We start from the raw sequence: 19,100 nt of genomic DNA on the forward strand, positions 1-19,100 counted from the left end.
AATATAAGTTAGTGATTGTCAAGATTCTTTGAGTGAAGCCCCCAAATTTTTTGAGGTTTAGACTTGAATCCCATGTATTTTTCTAGTTATTATGTGATTATCTGCAAGCTACTCTGTTTACCTAGTATCCTTGTTGTTTGTGTAATTTTCAGACTAAAATATATAGTGTATAAACAAAGATCTTGTCATAAAAATAATATTAATTTTTAGAAAAAGATAGATAGAAATATAATTAATTATATCCATATCTTTAACGTGAAGAGATAGAAACAAGAGCTCATCGTTCGAAGTAAAGGAAACATAACCCATAATTCTAGTTTATATATATATATATATATTACACATATTATATTGAAAGCCTTGGAAGTGCTAAAAACAAAAACTTGGCCACACTGGTTTCTTTAAAATTTCCCAGAAAACTGATTGCACAAAGCCAATGCATTACTAGTAACCTGTGCCACATTAGTCATTCGGGCCCTGACCGAAGTCTTGATACGCCCATCCATAGCCCGGCCCGCGAACCCATCCATGCACGTGCTGTCGTCGGTGAGGGCGGCGCTGACCCACGTCTGCAGGTTGCTCATGTGCCGGAAGTAGTCGGGTCCTCCGGCCCGGCCCATCTTCTTGAGCTCTTGAACGGACTTGGCCAGACGATCCACGCCTTCGGTGATCTCTTCCAGGCAATCCTTCAGGGCCGCGTACTCTCTTCGCTTGAGCCCGTGGAATTTAATGAGACTTTGAATGTGCTGCTTCGAGGATTTAGCCCGGTCGATGCTCACGGACAATGCGGTCGTGACTAATTGTCGCGGGCTTTTTCGGATAGTCGATGCATAGGCGGAGAGCGATGAGATGCAAAGATTGGGGTATGTCGTCGCCCCGCATGAAGATCTAATGAAACTGTTGCCGATAGACGGGGCGGCGGAGGCGTCAACCGCCTTGTGTTGGCTAAAAACGTAGAGGATCAGGGTGAGAATTGCAAGGGATACTACAAGCTTAGCTCTAGCCATGTTTTGTTTCCTTTGATTTCTTGTAATTTGATGTTTTGTGACAAAATTTAAGGTCTGATATTTAAAGGAAATTGCATTGATAATCATCCCATCACGTGCGTAAGGGACGACAAATTATTCACGGCCACCTTTCCTTTCGCCAATTTGGATATGTCGCTGTTTTCGTGATTAGCGTAAATTGGAATTATTATATAAGTCGGCCAATATAAAAATATCAACTTTTATTTACTTTAAAGAAATAACTTTCATTTTTTTTCTCTCTTTAGGCATGAATCTATACATTATATATCCTGTTACTTAATTACTCGTAACATCTCAAATATATCTACTAGTGTTACACTCTTACGATAAACAGTTAATTATTTTATGTATTTAACGATTAAAATTAGTAAGTATGAACATTTGGATAAATAAATTAAATATAAATAAACTAATGGGATTATAAAATGTACAACTAGAAAACTCAAAAATTAATTTACGATTTTTGAAAAACTTCCTTAAATCCAACGTTTATTGTTGAATTTTTTTAATTGTTATCATTATCACATATAAAAAAATTTAGAACTTTAGGAATCGTAATTCTGGATATAGTTACATACAACTGATCATGACTAAAAATGAGGTTCTTGAAAAAAAAGTCTTATATGAGACAATGATTGATCTTGATTTTTCCTTATTATAATGGTGTATGATAAAATCAGTGCATGCTATCTTCATTGGAATTAAAAAAAAAAAAAAGGTTTTGGATCAGAAGAGATCAATGATTCTTGGAATAAGCACTTTATGACCAGCATTACTCCCAGCCCGTCACGATCCCTTCTGATCCAAGACTTTTTTTCTAGTGTCATTATGTAATCCAAGAGAATAATATATGTTCCGCATCAACATAATTGGAATTTCAACCTTCAAGTTTAACTTGTTATAAGGTTCTTTGGAACATCTTATTCCATAGGGGTGTCAAAATGCAACACGATCCGTCAACCCGACACGACCCAACATGAAAAAAATCAGTTTCGGTTTGGTGTTTTTCGGGTTCGGGTTCGGGTCGGGTTGGGTGAGTTCGGGTTAGTACCAAGTTAGACGAGTTTCGGGTTGGGTCGTGGGTTGACCCGAAAACTTTTTTTTAAAATATTACCTATATTTTTATATATTGAATGTTTGAACAAAATTTATTGTATATTTATATGATAAATTTTCATCATTTAATTTTTTTTTTATAATTTTTTTTATTTTTTTAACAATTTTTTATTTGATTTAATAAATATACTTTAATTTTCTACGATTAAACTTTCAAATTTAAATCGAAAATTTTGTTATATGTGTTTAAATTAAAATATTATTATTTTTTATTTTTTCGAATTTTTTTCATTAATTTTTTTTAAAAAATAAATAAAATTCGGGTTATGCGGGTTGAGTCGGGTTAGACATGTTCGTGTTCGGGTTGAGGGTTTTCGGGTTGCTTCAGGTTCGGGTTGAAATAAAAAATAAAAAAAATTTCGTGGGTTGACCCGAAACCCGACCCACCCGACCCGATTGATATTCCATTTAAGAATTCAGGAGTATGCACAACATGCAGTAGATCAACATTTCTATCTGAGTAGCACATTGTATCAGAATTAAAATACAACCTTTTTTCAAATGGTTTAGAGATATTATGTATTCGTTTATGGAATGAACAATATCAAGAATTGGCGCCTAAATAGTCGTCAGCTGAAAATAGGTAGTATCTTTGTATTGTTGCTTGAAGACGGATACATGCTCTCAACTATTACTGCAATAGAATCATTGCATTTTTTGAGCAAAAGTTCATTAGGAATATCGATTTTCTCATAACCGTCATTTTGTTTTCCAATTTTTTCATCTCTTAAATTAGCAATCTGATCAAAAAAATTGATTTATTTTAGCACATTCTTAATCATAACATAATTTATTTGGTCGTATGTTTTTCGTTAATCTAAAAGATGTTCAGTGTCTCTAGATATATGAAGAATTAATAGTGACGATAACAATATCTTATCTACATTTTTTGAAATAACAGACAATATTTATCAAAAATCGTAACAAAAACCAATTGTTTTTCCTCCAAAAAGTAAATGAAGCTTGAAAGATTGAAAAATCTCATTTTAGCTTTCATAGTTTTTATCTAGAACTTCAAAACAAAGTTTATGCTTCATTATAAATCACAACAATATAAAATAATAATTATATTCATGTAAAAAAAGTAAAACAATAAATATTAATGATATAATTATATAATTAATATTATTATTTATTATTAATTGAAATATAATTAATTAATTATTATTAATGATATCCCTGTAAAGGCCTGGGTTAATGATGACCCATTTCCGGGTTAATGATGACCCGGGTTATCGGTTGAATAGCCCGGATCAGAAGCCAACTGCCCGAGTACTTTTCCTCCACCCGGTCTCTCATACAGGTACCCAGGTAACCAACTACCCAGGCCACCTCGAGAATTGCACAACACTCGAGTGTGATCGATACAGGCAGTCTAATCTGTCAGAACCACTTGGGTTTGGAGTGTCCGAGAAGTCATCAGAAGCTAGTATGGTAAACCGACTTAGTAGGTGGTGTGATAATCGAGGTAACTACCCATTCTTCCACTATAAATAGCATGTATTAATGTCATTTAATGATTCTGAAATCTTTGAACTAAAAGCACTTACATATTTTCCCTCAAATATTGTTTGTGTTCATCTAAAAGCCTGCTGACTTAAGCATCGGAGTGGCCACGCCGGACATCCCTCCGACGCCCATTCACGAGTTACTTTCTTGTTTGCAGGTGTTGATCTAAGCCATTATCTTCACTCAAATTCCCAAACACTATAAATTATTGATTTGGTCCGTTGGAGCCCCGTACCCGGCTCACCCATTTCAACGAGATCACATCATTGGCGCCGTCTGTGGGAATCACTGAGTTCGAGACGTTGATATGGCTCGTACGAAAAGAACCAACCAGGGTAATTCTCACGCCCAGGGTGATGGGGGACAAACTTCAAGACAAGCTGATGTTAATAACATTGGACCAAACCTCATTACCCTGACCCCTGAAGAGTTAAAGAAAATGATGGCCGATGCCGTCGTGCTAGCTATGGCCAGGAAGGAGGTCTCTCACCCTATCACACCACCCGGTGATAAACAGGGTGATAAACAGGGACATGAGCAGGGATTTGAGCAGGAGCAGGAGCAGGGGCAGGGGAATATGGATAACGAGATGGTAGGAGAAGACGAGGGATCCAGCGCTGGGTCCAAATCTCCTACCGTGGCAGAGGAATTGTTGGAATTAAGGCAGAAGATGAAGGTCTTGGAAGGACAGTTGGAAAGACGGAGCGTTGCTCGGGCAGTCCCGAGAGGATGCCCGTTTTTTGATATCATCGTCCGGGAGCCTCTTCCTGGAAATTTCAAATATGCGAAGGTGAAAGACTATGATGGCAATGCAGACCCGGAGGAACAACTGGCCAGGTTTGAAAATATGGCCATGTTGCACTGTTACACTGATAGAATCAAGTGCAAGGTGTTCCTAACAACACTGGTGGATTCAACTCAGAGGTGGTTCGAAGGCTTGACTTCCCAAATTATCAGTTCCTTTGGAGACTTCCAGAAGGTGTTTTTACACCATTTTAGCAGCAGTAAAAAGTACAAAAAGACTGCTTTTAGTCTTTTTGAAGTTAAGCAGAACCCGGAAGAGAGTTTAAGGGCCTATATCAGAAGATTCAATAGAATGGCCCTAGACGTCCCTACTTGTTCCACTGAAACAAAGACTACTGCATTCACACAGGGTTTGAGAGAGGGTGAATTCTTCAAGTCACTGACTAAGAAGGTGCCGGGAGATTTCGAGGATCTATTGTCACGAGCAGAAAAATATATCAATATAGAGGAGGCCCAGAAACAGAAGAGGGAGGCTGTGAGAAAGGAAAAAGAAGACCGGGTGTCTAAGCCCGAGGAGAGGGGACAGAAAAGAGGCAATACAGGGCACTTTTCTCACCACGTGCCTCTGAAAATTGCTCGGGAGAGGGAAGTGCAGTAGTGCAGCAGAGATTTGGCCCCGGATCATCAGTTATCCCGGCCAGAAAAGAGTGGATTTTGCTCTTTTCACAAAGTGTGCCACCATAACACTGAAAACTGCAAGGCACTAAAGGGGAATTATGTCTCACCCTCCATCCCGGGACCCAGGTAACAATAGCCAGATGCCGAGAGTGCCACCTTGGACATCTCGGCCACCAGGATCCAGCGCCCGAGGAGGAAGTGTGAGGAATATCCCGAGGATTGAGACCAGTAGAAGAATGGAGCCTGAGCCCGAGAGAAAAAAGAATTCGCTCCCTGCCACAGGAATGATCAAAATGATATTAGGAGGCTCTACTGATGGAGACTCCAACCGGGCAAGGAAGGGGAGAAGCAGGAGGGAATGTTTGGAGGTAGAGGGAGCAAGAAGGAATGAGGCGATCATTAGTTTTGGCCCAGAAGATTTGAGAGGGGTGAATCTGCCCCACAACGACGCCCTGGTGATCCAAGCCCGAGTGGCGAATTATGATATTCTACGGGTCTTTGTGGACTCAGGCAGCTCTGTAAATGTAATTTTTAAAGATGCCTTTGTACAGATGGATTTGCAGGGCTACCACCTAGAGGCTGTGGAGACTGCCCTCTTTGGTTTTGCTGGCCATATGGTTTACCCGGAAGGGGAGATCATGTTGCCATTAACCTTGGGTTCTCAGGATCTTAAGAGGACGGTGATTACTTCATTCACCGTAGTGGATTCCCCGTCATCATATAATATCATTTTGGGGAGACCGGCTATGAACGAATTGAGAGCCGTAGCATCCACATACCACCAAAAGATAAAATTTCCAGTAGGAGCTCGGGTGGGAGAAGTCCGAGGAGATCAGCCATCCTCTCGGAAATGCTATGTGGAGGCAGTCCGGGCTGATCAGAGTAGAACAAGGAAGGAAGGGAAGAAGGCAAGGGTGGACGGGGAAAGAACGACGGGGAGAGGAGAGGTGCATTTTGTGGCAGAAGAAGAACAAGAAGTAATAGAAATCGGACCAGGCCAGCTGTAAGGACCGTGTATCGTATTATCATAAATCTTATATGATTATCGATAATTCAGGAATTTGATATGTGATTATACATTTGATGTATATTATGACAATGAAATTGAGAAAATGAATATTGAATATGAATTGACGTTGTAAGAGCTCGAGTGGAGAGGCCGGACGCCAATTTAGTACAAACATAAATATTTTGTACAGAATGTGTGGCGCCCGGGCGGTAGAAAATGACCGCCCGAGCGCCAAGGTAGAAATTTTGAGTATTCGGGCAGAACACTTCGCGCCCGAGCAGTATGTTGCAACCGCCCGAGCGCGATGCAAGTGATAATCGAACAGGACATGCCGCGCCCGAGCGGTAGTTTTTGACCGCCCGAGCGCGGTGCATTTGAAAGCCGGGGGCAGAATGTCTCGCGCTCGGGCGCGAGAATTCTACCGCCCGAGCGCGTAGGCGGTGAGGATAAAGATTAGATTTTTGTTCTTTCTTCCTTCATTTCACCTACCGAGAGTTCGAGAGAATACGAGGGAATTTAAATTTCTTTCGTCCGAATCGACTTCGAAACGCTGTCTAAACGCGAAACAAATTATATATTTGCGATCGTCGCATTGAAGGCTTCTGACTGAGGTAATTTTCTTCTAGTTCCAGCAGCTCTAAATATCAAAGTGCTGGAATAGCATGTATTTGAAGTTGAATTTCTGATATGTAGTAGAATAACCGACAAGAAACTTATATTCGAAGTCGAAATTGAATTATGATATGAATTTGATTTGATATGAATTTTTGATGTTTCAAATGATATTTGAAACTCATATTAATGATTTTGGAGTATGTTATTGATTGGAATGAGTATGTTATTGATGTAGATAAAGTGTAATATCAATATCTTCAGGCTACATCAACTGGAAACGAAGAATTGAGGTATGTTGCGACCGGGTAACATACGACAGGTATCTGTATTATATGATATATTTCGGATTGATTTGATTGATTGGAATGAGATTATGTGTCTATATGCCTTATTTGTTGATTGATGTGGCATACATGACATTGAGATTGAGATATCGATGTATAAAATAAATGTTTTGTTAACACACATCATTTTATGCATACATCGATACATGACATGCACGTTGAGCTATGATCCTTGGATACCTTGATATGATTGGATTGGATTCCGGGGTTTGTGAACACAATCGCTATGCCGGTATTATATGACCCGTAAAGCATAGACAATTGTGGCCCCATATGATTGGATATGAGATTTGGGATTTGATGGCGCTTTGCCGACGCTATCATACGAGTATCCCATATTGGCCGGTGTGCCAGCTCGAGCATTGATTTGATAGCGATTCGATTGATTCTGACATGTGCTCAGTGGATGGGCATTTGACCTGATACCTCCACGACATACATGCATTGCATACCATATATCATTGTTTAGATACTTGTGGTATATATGATTGGTTGTTTCATACGGAGCTTTGCTCACCCCCAAGGGGGGCTGTTGTTGTCTTTGTGTGTGGACAATGGCAGGTACTCCAGGATATCAGGAGACCGGAGAGGGTACTTCTGGAGGGAGTCACAGTTTGAGTTGATGTTTATGTTTTGTTCCCAGTATATATGTATATGTATCTATATATCGGGCATGTCCCGAGGATATGAGTTGTTTGTATATGATTGGTGTTGATTACGTGGGGGCATGTTTATGACGTGAGATGAAATACTATTTTTAGTATTCAAATAAAATGATTTGGGCTCATTGTAAAGAAAATTTAAACTCGTTTTTCGCTGTAATTAATTAACCCTAATCAGATTTCATTGTAATAATGTTTAGGAGCTAAGGGCCCCACACTAGATGGTATCAGAGCATAGCTGGGAATGCTCGATTGAGTTTTGTGTACACTTGAATAGGCACAAATGAATTGTGCGCTTGTGTTTGATTTATTTGTATTACTTGCTCCTACTTGATTTGATTCGAGTAAGTATTTGATGAGATTGATGATATGAGATGATGAGATTTGAAATTGATATTGATTTGTGATATTCATCATTTGATTTGTAGATGGATCCCACAAATGAAACTGCGAGTAGCAGTACTGAGAGGATAGTTGGACAATTTGAAGGATTGTCCATGGATGTAGTGATGGCTCGATTCCAGGATCTAAAACCACCGAGGTTCTTTGGCACTGAGAGTGCTGAAAGAGCTGAGGCCTGGCTGAAGGATATCGAGCAATTGTTTAATATTGTTAAGTATTCCAAGGCTCGGAGACTGAAACTTGCTTTGTATCAGCTGAAAGACCGAGCTAAATCTTGGTGGGAAGCCACTGAGATTGGATTGAAAGAGACCGTAATTGAAGTCACTTGGGATGTCTTCAAGGCCCAGTTTTTGGAGCATTATTCCCCTCCATCCTATTATACTGCTCAGGAGAATGAATTCAATAATCTGCAGCAGGGAACGATGTCTGTTGCAGAGTATGCTTCGAAGTTTTCTACTTTACTGAAGTATGCACCTCACGTAGCTGGGAATGCGATGGCAAAATATAACAGGTTTGTAAATGGTTTACATCCTACTTTGTATACATATGTTGTTTCTGGATTGCCTACCAGCTACGCAGAGGCAGTTGAACGAGCCAAGGCAGCCGAGGCTGGACTTAGGAGAGGAGGTCCACAGTATACTCCTCCACCTCCGGTGTCAGCTCAGCAGCCTACTTTGCGACCGAGGGGTAAGAAGTTCAAGAAGACTGGTTCTGTTTCTTCGTCTTCTTCGAGCTCTAGTGGATCACAGAAAGGGGGTCCTGTGATTGCACCCTATTGTAGCCATTGTGGGGTAAACATACTATCAAGCAGTGTCGAGGTATGTTTGGTACTTGTTATCAATGTGGGCAGGAAGGTCATTTCTCTCGAGTATGTCCGAACAGGGGTACGACTTCTGCTCAACCCCAGCCAGGATTTAGAGGTGGCCCTGGTATGACGAGACCTACTGTTCCTGTTCCATCATTTTAGCAGTCAAGTGTCCCACGATATCGAGGACCGGGTGGTCAGAGTGCCCAAGTTCCTCCCCAAGTGAGAGTGTACGCCATGACTGAGTATCAGGCGAGAGAAGCTCCTGGAGGCGTGATTGCAGGTATTTGCACGCTTTGCGATTATCCTGCACGTGTTTTATTTGATACAGGAGCATCTCATTCATTCATATCTCATGCATTTGTTGCATCTCACGATATTGAGTGTACCCCGTTGTATGATACTTTGTCGATAGCCACGCCAGCAGGGAATATTATTTTGTCTGAAAGAGTTGTGCATAATTGTGTATTGATATATGAGGATAATGTGGTATTTTTGAATTTGATTGTCCTCCCAATGCACGACTTTGATTGTATTGTTGGCATGGATATCTTGACAACAAATCGAGCTACTGTTGATTGTTGTCATGGAGTTGTTCGATTTTGACCGATTGATGGACCCAAGTGTAATTTTTATGGCAAGGGTTCCCAAGCCAAAATTCCATTGGTATCTTCCTTGAAAATGTCCCGATTGTTGACTAGCGGAGATGAAGGTTATCTTATCTACGCTATTGATATTTTGAAGAAGAGGTCTTCTTTATCTGAGATTCCAGTTGCGAAAGAATTCCCGGATGTATTTCCCGATGAGATTCCTGATTTTCCTCCTCATCGAGAAGTTGAGTTTAGTATTGATCTTGTGCCGGGGACTGCGCCTATTTCTAAAGCTCCCTATCGCATGGCACCTCTGGAATTGAAAGAATTGAAAGAACAATTACAGGATCTTCTCGATAAGGGATATATTCGACCGAGTGTATCACCTTGGGGAGCTCCAGTTTTATTTGTTCGAAAGAAAGATGGTACGATGCGAATGTGTATTGATTATAGGCAACTGAATCGGGCTACTGTGAAAAACAAGTACCCACTTCCTCGTATTGATGATTTATTTGATCAGCTTCAGGGTACTTCTGTTTACTCTAAGATTGATCTTCGTTCTGGGTATCATCAAGTACGAGTTCGAGACGAAGATGTGCCCAAAACTGCTTTTCGTACGAGGTATGGCCACTATGAATTCTTGGTTATGCCTTTTGGTCTTACGAATGCTCCTGCTATCTTTATGGATTTAATGAATCGGATCTTCCGAGATTATCTAGACCGATTCGTTATTGTTTTTATTGATGATATTCTTGTCTATTCGAAATCGAAAAAGGAGCAAGCTGAACATCTGAGACTGGTACTTCAAACTCTTCGTACTAGTCATTTGTATGCCAAATTGTCCAAATGTGAATTCTGGATGGACAAAGTGGTATTTCTGGGCCACGTCATTTCGAGACATGGCATATATGTTGATCCTGCGAAGGTCAAAGCTATATTGAATTGGCCAAGACCTACGAATGTTCCTGCGATCCGTAGCTTCATGGGTTTGGCTGGATATTATCGTCGTTTTATTGAAGGATTTTCGAAAATAGCTAAATCTATTACTCAACTGACACAGAAGAATCAGCGATTCATTTGGTCAGATGAATGTGAAGCTAGTTTTCTCGAATTGAAGACGAGATTGACCACAGCACATGTGCTTACTATTCCCTCAGGTACCAGAGGATTTGTGGTGTGTACAGATGCGTCTGGTAAAGGTTTGGGCTGTGTTCTGATGCAAAATGGCAAAGTGGTTGCTTACGCGTCTCGTCAATTGAAATCTCATGAAACACGTTATCTTGTTCATGATCTCGAATTGGCTGCCATTGTGTTTGCTTTGAAGATTTGGCGCCATTACTTGTACGGAGAAAAGTTTGTTATCTATTCGGACCATAAGAGTCTGAAATATCTCTTTTCTCAATCTGATTTGAATATGAGGCAACACAGGTGGATGGATCTCCTGAAGGACTTTGATTGTGAGATTCAATATCACCCTGGATCGGTGAATGTTACTGCGGATGCCCTTAGTCGGAAAGTTCATGATTCTGTTTTAGCATCTGTGTGTGTCGCCAAGGTACATGAAGATATATGTACTTCTGGTTGAACTTTTCACTCGAATTGGAATTCTGTCACTATCTCAGCATTGCAAATTGAGCCGAACTTGATATCGAAAATAAGAAAGGCCCAACGAAGCGATGCTCAGATCCAAAAGTCGAAAGAACTTGTATCTGCAGATACAAGTGGATGGGCATTTGACATGATACCTCCACGACATACATGCATTGCATACCATATATCATTGTTTAGATACTTGTGTTATATATGATTGGTTGTTCCATACGGAGCTTTGCTCACCCCCAAGGGGGCTGTTGTTGTCTTTGTGTGTGGACAATGGCAGGTACTCCAGGATATCAGGAGACCGGAGAGGGTACTTCTGGAGGGAGTCACAGTTTGAGTTGAGGTTTATGTTTTGTTCCCAGTATATATGTATATGTATCTATATACCGGGGCATGTCCCGAGGATATGAGTTGTTTGTATATGATTGATGTTGATTACGTGGGGGCATGTTTATGACGTGAGATGAAATACTATTTTTAGTATTCAAATAAAATGATTTGGGCTCATTGTAAAGAAAATTTAAACTCGTTTTCCGCTGTAATTAGTTAACCCTAATCAGATTGCATTGTAATAACGATTAGAAGCTAAGGTCCCCACACCAGCAAATTCGGGTGGCCCGAGATCTCAGTATATCCACTCGGGTTAGTCTGATTAATTGTTTAAAAACTAATATTCGTGTGTTTGCTTGGTCCCAACAAGAGTTGACAGGGATTTCTCCCTTGATAGCAGAACACCAATTGAACATCCTCCCGGGATCTCACCCAGTAAAACAAAAAAAGAGGCACTTTGGCCCTGAAAAGGACAAAGTGATTGGTGCGCAAATTAAGGAGCTTCTGAAAGCTGACCACATTCGGGAAATTCAATTCCCCACATGGCTTTCGAATGTCGTCTTGGTACCCAAATCTACCGGGAGGTGGCGCATGTGTGTAGACTTCCGCGATCTCAACAAGGCGTGCCCCAAAGATCATTATCCTCTGCCCATGATTGATCAGCTGGTGGATTCCACCTCGGGCTATGAATTGCTAAGTTTCATGGACGCATACCAGGGGTACCATCAAATCCCCCTGGCTAAAAATGATCAAGACAAAGCCAGCTTCATCACCTCGGGAGGTACATTTTGTTATATTGTAATGCCTTTCGGGTTGAAGAATGCAGGGGCTACTTATCAGCGTCTGATGGATAAAGTCTTTGAGAAGCAGCTGGGACGGAATGTGGAAGTCTATGTGGATGATATTCTATCCAAATCCCGGGAGGGTGCCAGCTTTATTAGTGATCTAGAAGAAACTTTTTCCACTCTCATGCATTATGGAATCAAGCTTAATCCTGCCAAGTGTATTTTTTGCGTAAAGAGTGGCAAATTCTTGGGATTCATTGTGACAGACCGAGGGATCGAGGTGAATCAAGAGAAAGTCAAATATGTGCTAAGCATGCCATCTCCCCGATCTGTCAAGGAGGTACAAAAGCTAACTGGGAGAATTGCTTCCCTTTCCAGATTTATTTCCCGATCAGCACACCGGAGTTATCCTTTTTTTCAAGTCTTAAGGAAGGCCCAGCAATTCGGATGGGATGAGAAATGTGAACAGGCTTTCCAGGACTTGAAAATTCATCTTGCCGGGCTCCCTGTGTTGGTGAAACCAGAGCCCGGAGAAAAATTATATGTCTACCTGTCCACTACAGAGTATGCTGTCAGCTCTGTTTTGATAAAAGAGGAAGGAACTGATCAAAAGCCTGTCTATTATGTCAGCCATGCTCTAAGGGGGCCCGAGCTCCGGTATAGCGAAGTGGAGAAAATTGCTTTGGCCCTGGTCATGACCGCCCAGAAGCTAAGACCTTACTTTCTGTCACATCAGGTTATTGTTCTTACCAATAGTCCTCTGGGTAGGATCATGACTCACTCTGAAGTATCCGGGCGAATGATAAAATGGACAGTAGAGTTGGGGGAATATGACATCGAGTACAAGCCCCGAGTGGCCATTAAAGCGCAGGCTTTGTCAGATTTCTTATCTGAAATAATCCAGCCCAGCGAGGAGGAGGTATGGAAAGTGTCAGTGGATGGGGCATCTAGCCTGGTGGAGTGCGGAGTAGGGGTGGTGTTAGTGTCTCCCCTGGGAGAAAAGATCAAATTAGCATTAAGAATTGATTCTCGGATAACCAACAATGAAGCTGAGTATGAGGCTGTTCTTGCAGGTATTCGAGCTGCCCGGGAAGTTGGAGCTTCTCGGATTATTCTATATTTTGATTCACAGCTCATCACTCAACAAATAAAGGGTATTTATGAGGCTAAGGATGACAGGATGCTTAAATATTTACAGCTCATTCGAGCCCAAGCAGAAAGCTTCATGGATTGGAGTATTGAACAAATACCCCGGGAAGAAAACAGTGAGGCAGACGCTTTGGCTAAAATGGCTGCTTCTTTATCAGAAGTTAATACCCGGGAAGTGCTGCATATTACTTGGCTGGTTCTCTCTACGGAGGAAGAAGCATCACCCATGCCTGAAGACTCATGGATGACAACGCTGATCGCGTACATTACGAACCATGAGCTCCCTGAGGATAAAGCCCGAGCTCAGAAGATCAAAAGACAAGCTCCAAGGTTTGTTCTCTTAAATAAAATTTTGTACAGAAGATCATTCCAAGGACCGCTTCTGAAGTGTTTAAATGAAAAAGATGTGGATTATGTTCTCCGAGAGATTCATGAGGGGTGTTGTGCCGAGCACCTCGGAGGAATGTCTTTAACTCGAAAAACAATGCTTGCTGGATTCTGGTGGCCCACCTTAAAACAAGATTCTGCTCGTTTGGTCCAGATTTGTGAGGGCTGTCAGCATCATTCGAATTTCAGCTACAGCCCGGCCACTCTCATGAAGCCTATTTGGGCATCCTGCCCTTTTGATCAATGGGATATGGATATTGTGGGTCCTTTTCCGGTTGCCCGGGCTCAGAAAAAATTCTTACTAGTAGCTGTTGACTACTTTTCCAAGTGGGTTGAAGTTGAGCTTTTAGCAAAGATCACCGAGCAGGACGTATTTAAATTCTTGTGGAAAAACATTGTGTGCCGGTTCGGTGTGCCCAGGAGAATAATCTCGGACAATGGAAGACAATTTCAAGGCAAAGGAATTACGTCATGGTGTCAGGAAATGAAAATCACTCAATCTTTTACCTCTGTTGCATATCTTCAAGCCAATGGTCAAACAGAAGTTGTCAATAGAATCATTGTGCAAGCATTAAAAGCAAGACTTCAAGGTAAAGGAAAGAATTGAGTGGAGGAGTTACCTAGTGTTCTATGGGCTTACAGAACTACTCCCCGGGCACCTACTCAAGAAACTCCCTTCAGTTTGGTATATGATTCTGAAGCAGTTCTTCCAGTAGAGATCGGGCAGACTTCTTCCCGGGTAGAATCTAACCCGGAGGACAATGACCAGAGCAGGGCCATGGAATTGGACTTAATAGAAGAAAAAAAGGAACAGGGCATTTATTCGAATGGAGGCATACAGAAGTCGGGTGATGAAATCATATAACAAGAAGGTCCACATCCGAGACTTCCAAGTTGAGGATTTAGTCATGAAAAAAGTCAACCCTGCTGGGGAAGTTGGGAAGCTGGAAGCCCGATGGAAAGAACCTTACAAAATCACTCGGAGAGTCAACTCGGGATCCTTTTATTTAGAAGATGCGCAGGGACGTCCCCTCAAAAGGCCTTGGAATGTGTTTAACTTAAAGAAATACTATGCATAACAGATGTAATTTTTTGATGGAAGAAATCAATAAAAGATATATTTTCTTAGAGTATTGCGTTTGTTATCATATCTCGGGAGCTGCTATGACCCGGTTCTTAAAAAGCCCAGGGCACTACACCCTGGCTCGGGACACCACACCTCGACCATTCCCAAGTCCCGGGACATGATCCCCGGCCCAAGGCTCCGAACCTCGTTTCTTAAAAGCTCAGGGCACTACACCCTGGTTCGTGGAATCCAAGAAATACTCCTTTTGAGTTCAGGTTTAAATCTCTACATCTAGAGTATTAGTTAAGCTACTTATTTAACGTATGGACCGGGACCCCGGGTATTTGATTGAAGCTACCGTTTTCTCGTACTAAGAAATATTCATAAGTTATTGCATTACCCGGGTTGCGGAAAAATTGTCAAAAACAATATTGAAAAAGGCACATCGATGAAAGAAATCAACATTTCCTTACAAAGCTCAAAGGCAAGAAATACAAAGGAAAAAATACAGAGTAAATTACAAGCCTATTCTAAAGTCTGCTGCCCTGATGGTTCTCCGGATTCCCCGGGAGTCTTCTCAGCCTCTTTCTCGATAGCATCATCCTTGAGAAGGGAATCAATGGCCTTATCAATATCGAGAAAGCCCTCCTTATCTGTTGGAATCAGACCTATCTCCTCAAATTGCTCCTGGCACTTCTCAAAGCCAATCGTAAAGTATTTGTATGCCCTATCTTCAACAGCTGGTTGGAATTCCGCCGATTGAAGGAAAATAGTCCTTCATTCTTCATGGGTCAGCTGAAGAAGTCTAAGATTATCTTCAGCAATTTCGGCTCGATGTTGCTGGGCACTGGCCTCATCCTCGAGATTGCTAATCCGAGATGCCAGGAACGCAGTTTGCCTCTGAGAAGCCTCCTCCCGGGCTATGCTCTCATCACGAGAAAGTTGAGCCCCGGCCAGCTCTTGATTAGCTGCTTCCAAGGAAGCTTGGAGACTGGCAGTTGTCTCCTCGTGAAGCTTCTGAGCCCGGGCCATCTCTCCTTGGAGATGGTCATGAATATCCTGAGCCGCCCGGGCTTGCTTACCCTTCTTGGTTGCCACCGCTGCCACCTCTTCAAAGGCCGAAACTAGCATCTGGGCAGCCTGGACAAGAAGGAATCTTAAAAAAGAAAAAGGGGGGGGGGGGGGGGGGGGGGGAGGGAGAGAGAAAGGGAAAAGAGATAAAAGAATAAAGCTTACAGACAAAAGACGGTTGGACCCCTCCAAAAACCTCACACTAGAGGGAGTGCTTTTCAGGATAGCTATCTCAGCAGGGCTGAGCACCTTCTTGAAGCGCTTAACACCAACAGCGGAAGCTCCCTCGAAGAAGATGTTGGCTAGAGAAAGCTGGTCGGTTGGAGGGAGCTCTTGGCAAGGTTCTTCATTGGACTGGGGGGGGGGGAGAGGAGGAGGTGGAGCAGATCGGAAGGCGCCTTGGTCACCCTCGGGAGGGTCTTCGAGAATAACCAGCTCGGGTTCTGCAGTAGCTTTTCGTTTTCTCTGACTTATGGGAATGAGATCTTCAGATTCCTCCGAGTTCTCGTCATCACCCAGGAAGCGCCATCCTGGGAGGTTCTTCCCGGGACACCTCAGTTCTCAAGGCTGCCGCTTCTGCATCCCGTTGTTTCTTTTCTTCCGCAGCTGCCCGGCGAGCCGCCATTTCCTTCTCTCGGGCTGCCTTCTCAGCTGCACGCTTTTTAGCAAAAGCTGCTTGCATCTCAAAGTTATCTGCATAGAGGAGTGACAGGGTTATGATACATTAAATAAACAGGACAAAGAAATAAGGAAGCACAGAAGATAAAGTATGTACCGGGTTGAGAGCCCGAGACAGCCACCTCATCAATTACCCGGTCTATGGGGTCCTCAGCCCGGGAACTCAACCCGTAGGCCACTAAGTTCTCTTCTAAGATAAGGATGGAAGAGGAGTACTTGTGTCCCTCCACGAGGGTTTGACTCATGAGGAAAGGCTCCTCAAATTTGTAGGATGGAGGAAGGGAAGGTTGTTGGAGAAGGGAAGGGAGAAACCGGGTTAGACAGGGTAGAGGACCCGGGAGTTGGATGTAAAAAAATCTTCCTTTCCATCCCTTTTGAGAGGAAGTGATGTCATCAAGGAATCAGGTGTTTAGCCGGGATTTAAGGGAAAATGCATTATCCCCGAAATGGCAAGAAAAATAATAGTGAAGGATGAGGGGGGTGATGAGAAGATTATTCATTTTAAAAAGGACATAGGCCGAGGCCATAATCCTGAAAGAATTGGGATGAAGTTGATTGACAGGTACACCAAAAAATTTGGCAACATCGATATAAAAGGGATGAACGGGAAATCGAAGACCATTCCTAACCTGGTCCCGAAAGAAAGTTGTGTACCTGGGATGAGGGTTATCGGCCCTATCAGAAGGCCCAGGTATCAAGATAGAAACGGAAGAAGGAATATTGCCCAGCGCTCGGAGTTCCTCATCTGCCCCCGAGCGTAAGGCGCTTCGCATAGAGGAGAACCGGGGAGTTCCCGAGATCTCGATCGCCCGAGGACTCGAGACCTTGGCTTTACCCTTACCCTTGTTCTTCGCAAGAGCTCGGGCCCGGGAGGGGCCAAAAGATGAAGGTTTAGAAAAGAGAGGTTTGGTTGGAAGTGCCACTGGTTTTTTAGAAGGTTGGGTGATGGAGCGACGTGGGGGAGAGGGGGAAGAATCGGAACGAAGTGCGGAAGACTCAGCGCTAGGAGAGCCTCGCGCATTCGCTCCTGAGGTGGAAGAAGTGGAGTGAGACATTTTAAGAGAAGGAAACTTACGACGATATATGCGGTGGAAGATTGCTGGAAATTATTTCGCACAAATAGAGTCTCGAGAAGAGAATTCGCAAGAGCTTCGCTGCAATTTCGAATTTGAGAGTAATTTTTGGAAAACCTGTTAGTTAGTGTATATAGGCGGTGTGGGAAGATCTCAGCCGTTTATTTAAAAAACACGCGTGGACGACCACGATTTGCCTAGAAAATTGTACCAGGCATACGACGGGACACACGCAATAATTAAAAATGTCAGACTTATCGGCTCCTCGAAATACGAAACGTTCCTGACCGTTGAAAGAAAGGGCACGCGTTATCATGGCACCCCGTGGGTTACCCAAGATCTCATTATAGCCCGGGAGGTTTGAGGCCCCGGCATTTACTCTTAAACCCGGGAGGTTTGAGGCCCCGGCATCTTATCTTAAGCCCGGGAGGTTTGAGGCCCCGGCATCTTACATCATAATCCGGGAGATTTGAGGTCCCGGTTTCTTATTCTAAAAAATTCGGGGGAATATTGAGTCATAGCATTTCGGTTTGTTATCTATCAGTTATTCAGTTTCGACTAATAGCAGTTATTCGCATGTCAGCTATTCAGCTCATGATATGTATACTTATTGATAAAAGGAAATTCTTGCAACAAAGTAGAAGACAGAGAAAAACCCAATATTTTTTATCAAAGGGCGTATTACATTTGTGCCAATCTTGAGGCTACATAATCTTTCCATTCATCTATCCAATCCGTTATTTCTTGAACTTAAAGATTGGAAAATGACTCGGATAGTGATAGCGTGGTCAGTTGATGACATTCCTTCCACAGCATCGCGTGCATCAGAGCTTGGTCAGTGGCCAGGTCGGCAACGTGAGCTACTTCTAGCTCTCGCCTATACTTCCTTGCCACTGCCCTTTGTACGCGGTTGAGGGCCAAGCCATTTTGGTACGCAATACCAATATCTTGGATCTTGTACCAAGTGGACAGAACCTTTACCTCAATGTACTCTTCAATCGTCCTTTTAAGAGTCGCCACATAAGGACGTAGCTCGGCTGGTGTTTGACTATGTGCACCGATGGAGGAAACTGTGTTGCTGCAATCGCTGGACTCACTTGAACTCGACATGTTGAATTAACAATCACTTCTCGTTTTTACTATCTTATTTATAGGCAAGTGGCATTTAATGAGGGAGAAGTCGGAAGGTTTCTAGCAAGTCGGAACGTTTTCCCATTTATCCATGAGGAGAGTTAATCGCGACTATTAGTTTAAGCGCACGTGAACGATCAGGATGCGCTTCGTGAATTGTTCCGGGCAGTCGAAGGGGCGTGCACAAGCACCGAGGGCGCGAAACCATTATTACCTCGGAAGACGAAACGTTTATAAGCGGAAATTTAATGCTGATGTGTGTATTATTATGCTACCGCATCGTAGACCGGGAGGTCTTAGGCCCCGGGGTCGTATATTATGGCCCGGGA

General features: G+C 42.6%; 1 protein-coding gene across 1 annotated transcript; it reads right to left on the bottom strand.

Moving 5' to 3' along the window:
* Nucleotides 1-301: 301 nt before the first annotated feature.
* Nucleotides 302-1,102, bottom strand: LOC142539488 (21 kDa protein-like). Its single transcript, XM_075644995.1, has one exon. It carries the CDS (start codon nucleotides 1,092-1,094, stop codon nucleotides 402-404), a length of 693 nt encoding a protein of 230 aa, XP_075501110.1. The 5' UTR covers nucleotides 1,095-1,102; the 3' UTR covers nucleotides 302-401.
* Between the last annotated feature and the right edge of the window lie 17,998 nt (nucleotides 1,103-19,100).

The sequence above is a fragment of the Primulina tabacum genome, chromosome 1 (genome assembly GCF_025594145.1).
Source record: "Primulina tabacum isolate GXHZ01 chromosome 1, ASM2559414v2, whole genome shotgun sequence".
Taxonomy (NCBI): Eukaryota; Viridiplantae; Streptophyta; class Magnoliopsida; order Lamiales; family Gesneriaceae; genus Primulina; species Primulina tabacum.

What these genes read in the sequence shown, in the direction of transcription:
- LOC142539488 (XM_075644995.1), bottom strand. Translation starts at nt 1,094, where the DNA reads ATGATTATCAATGCAATTTCCTTTAAATATCAGACCTTAAATTTTGTC.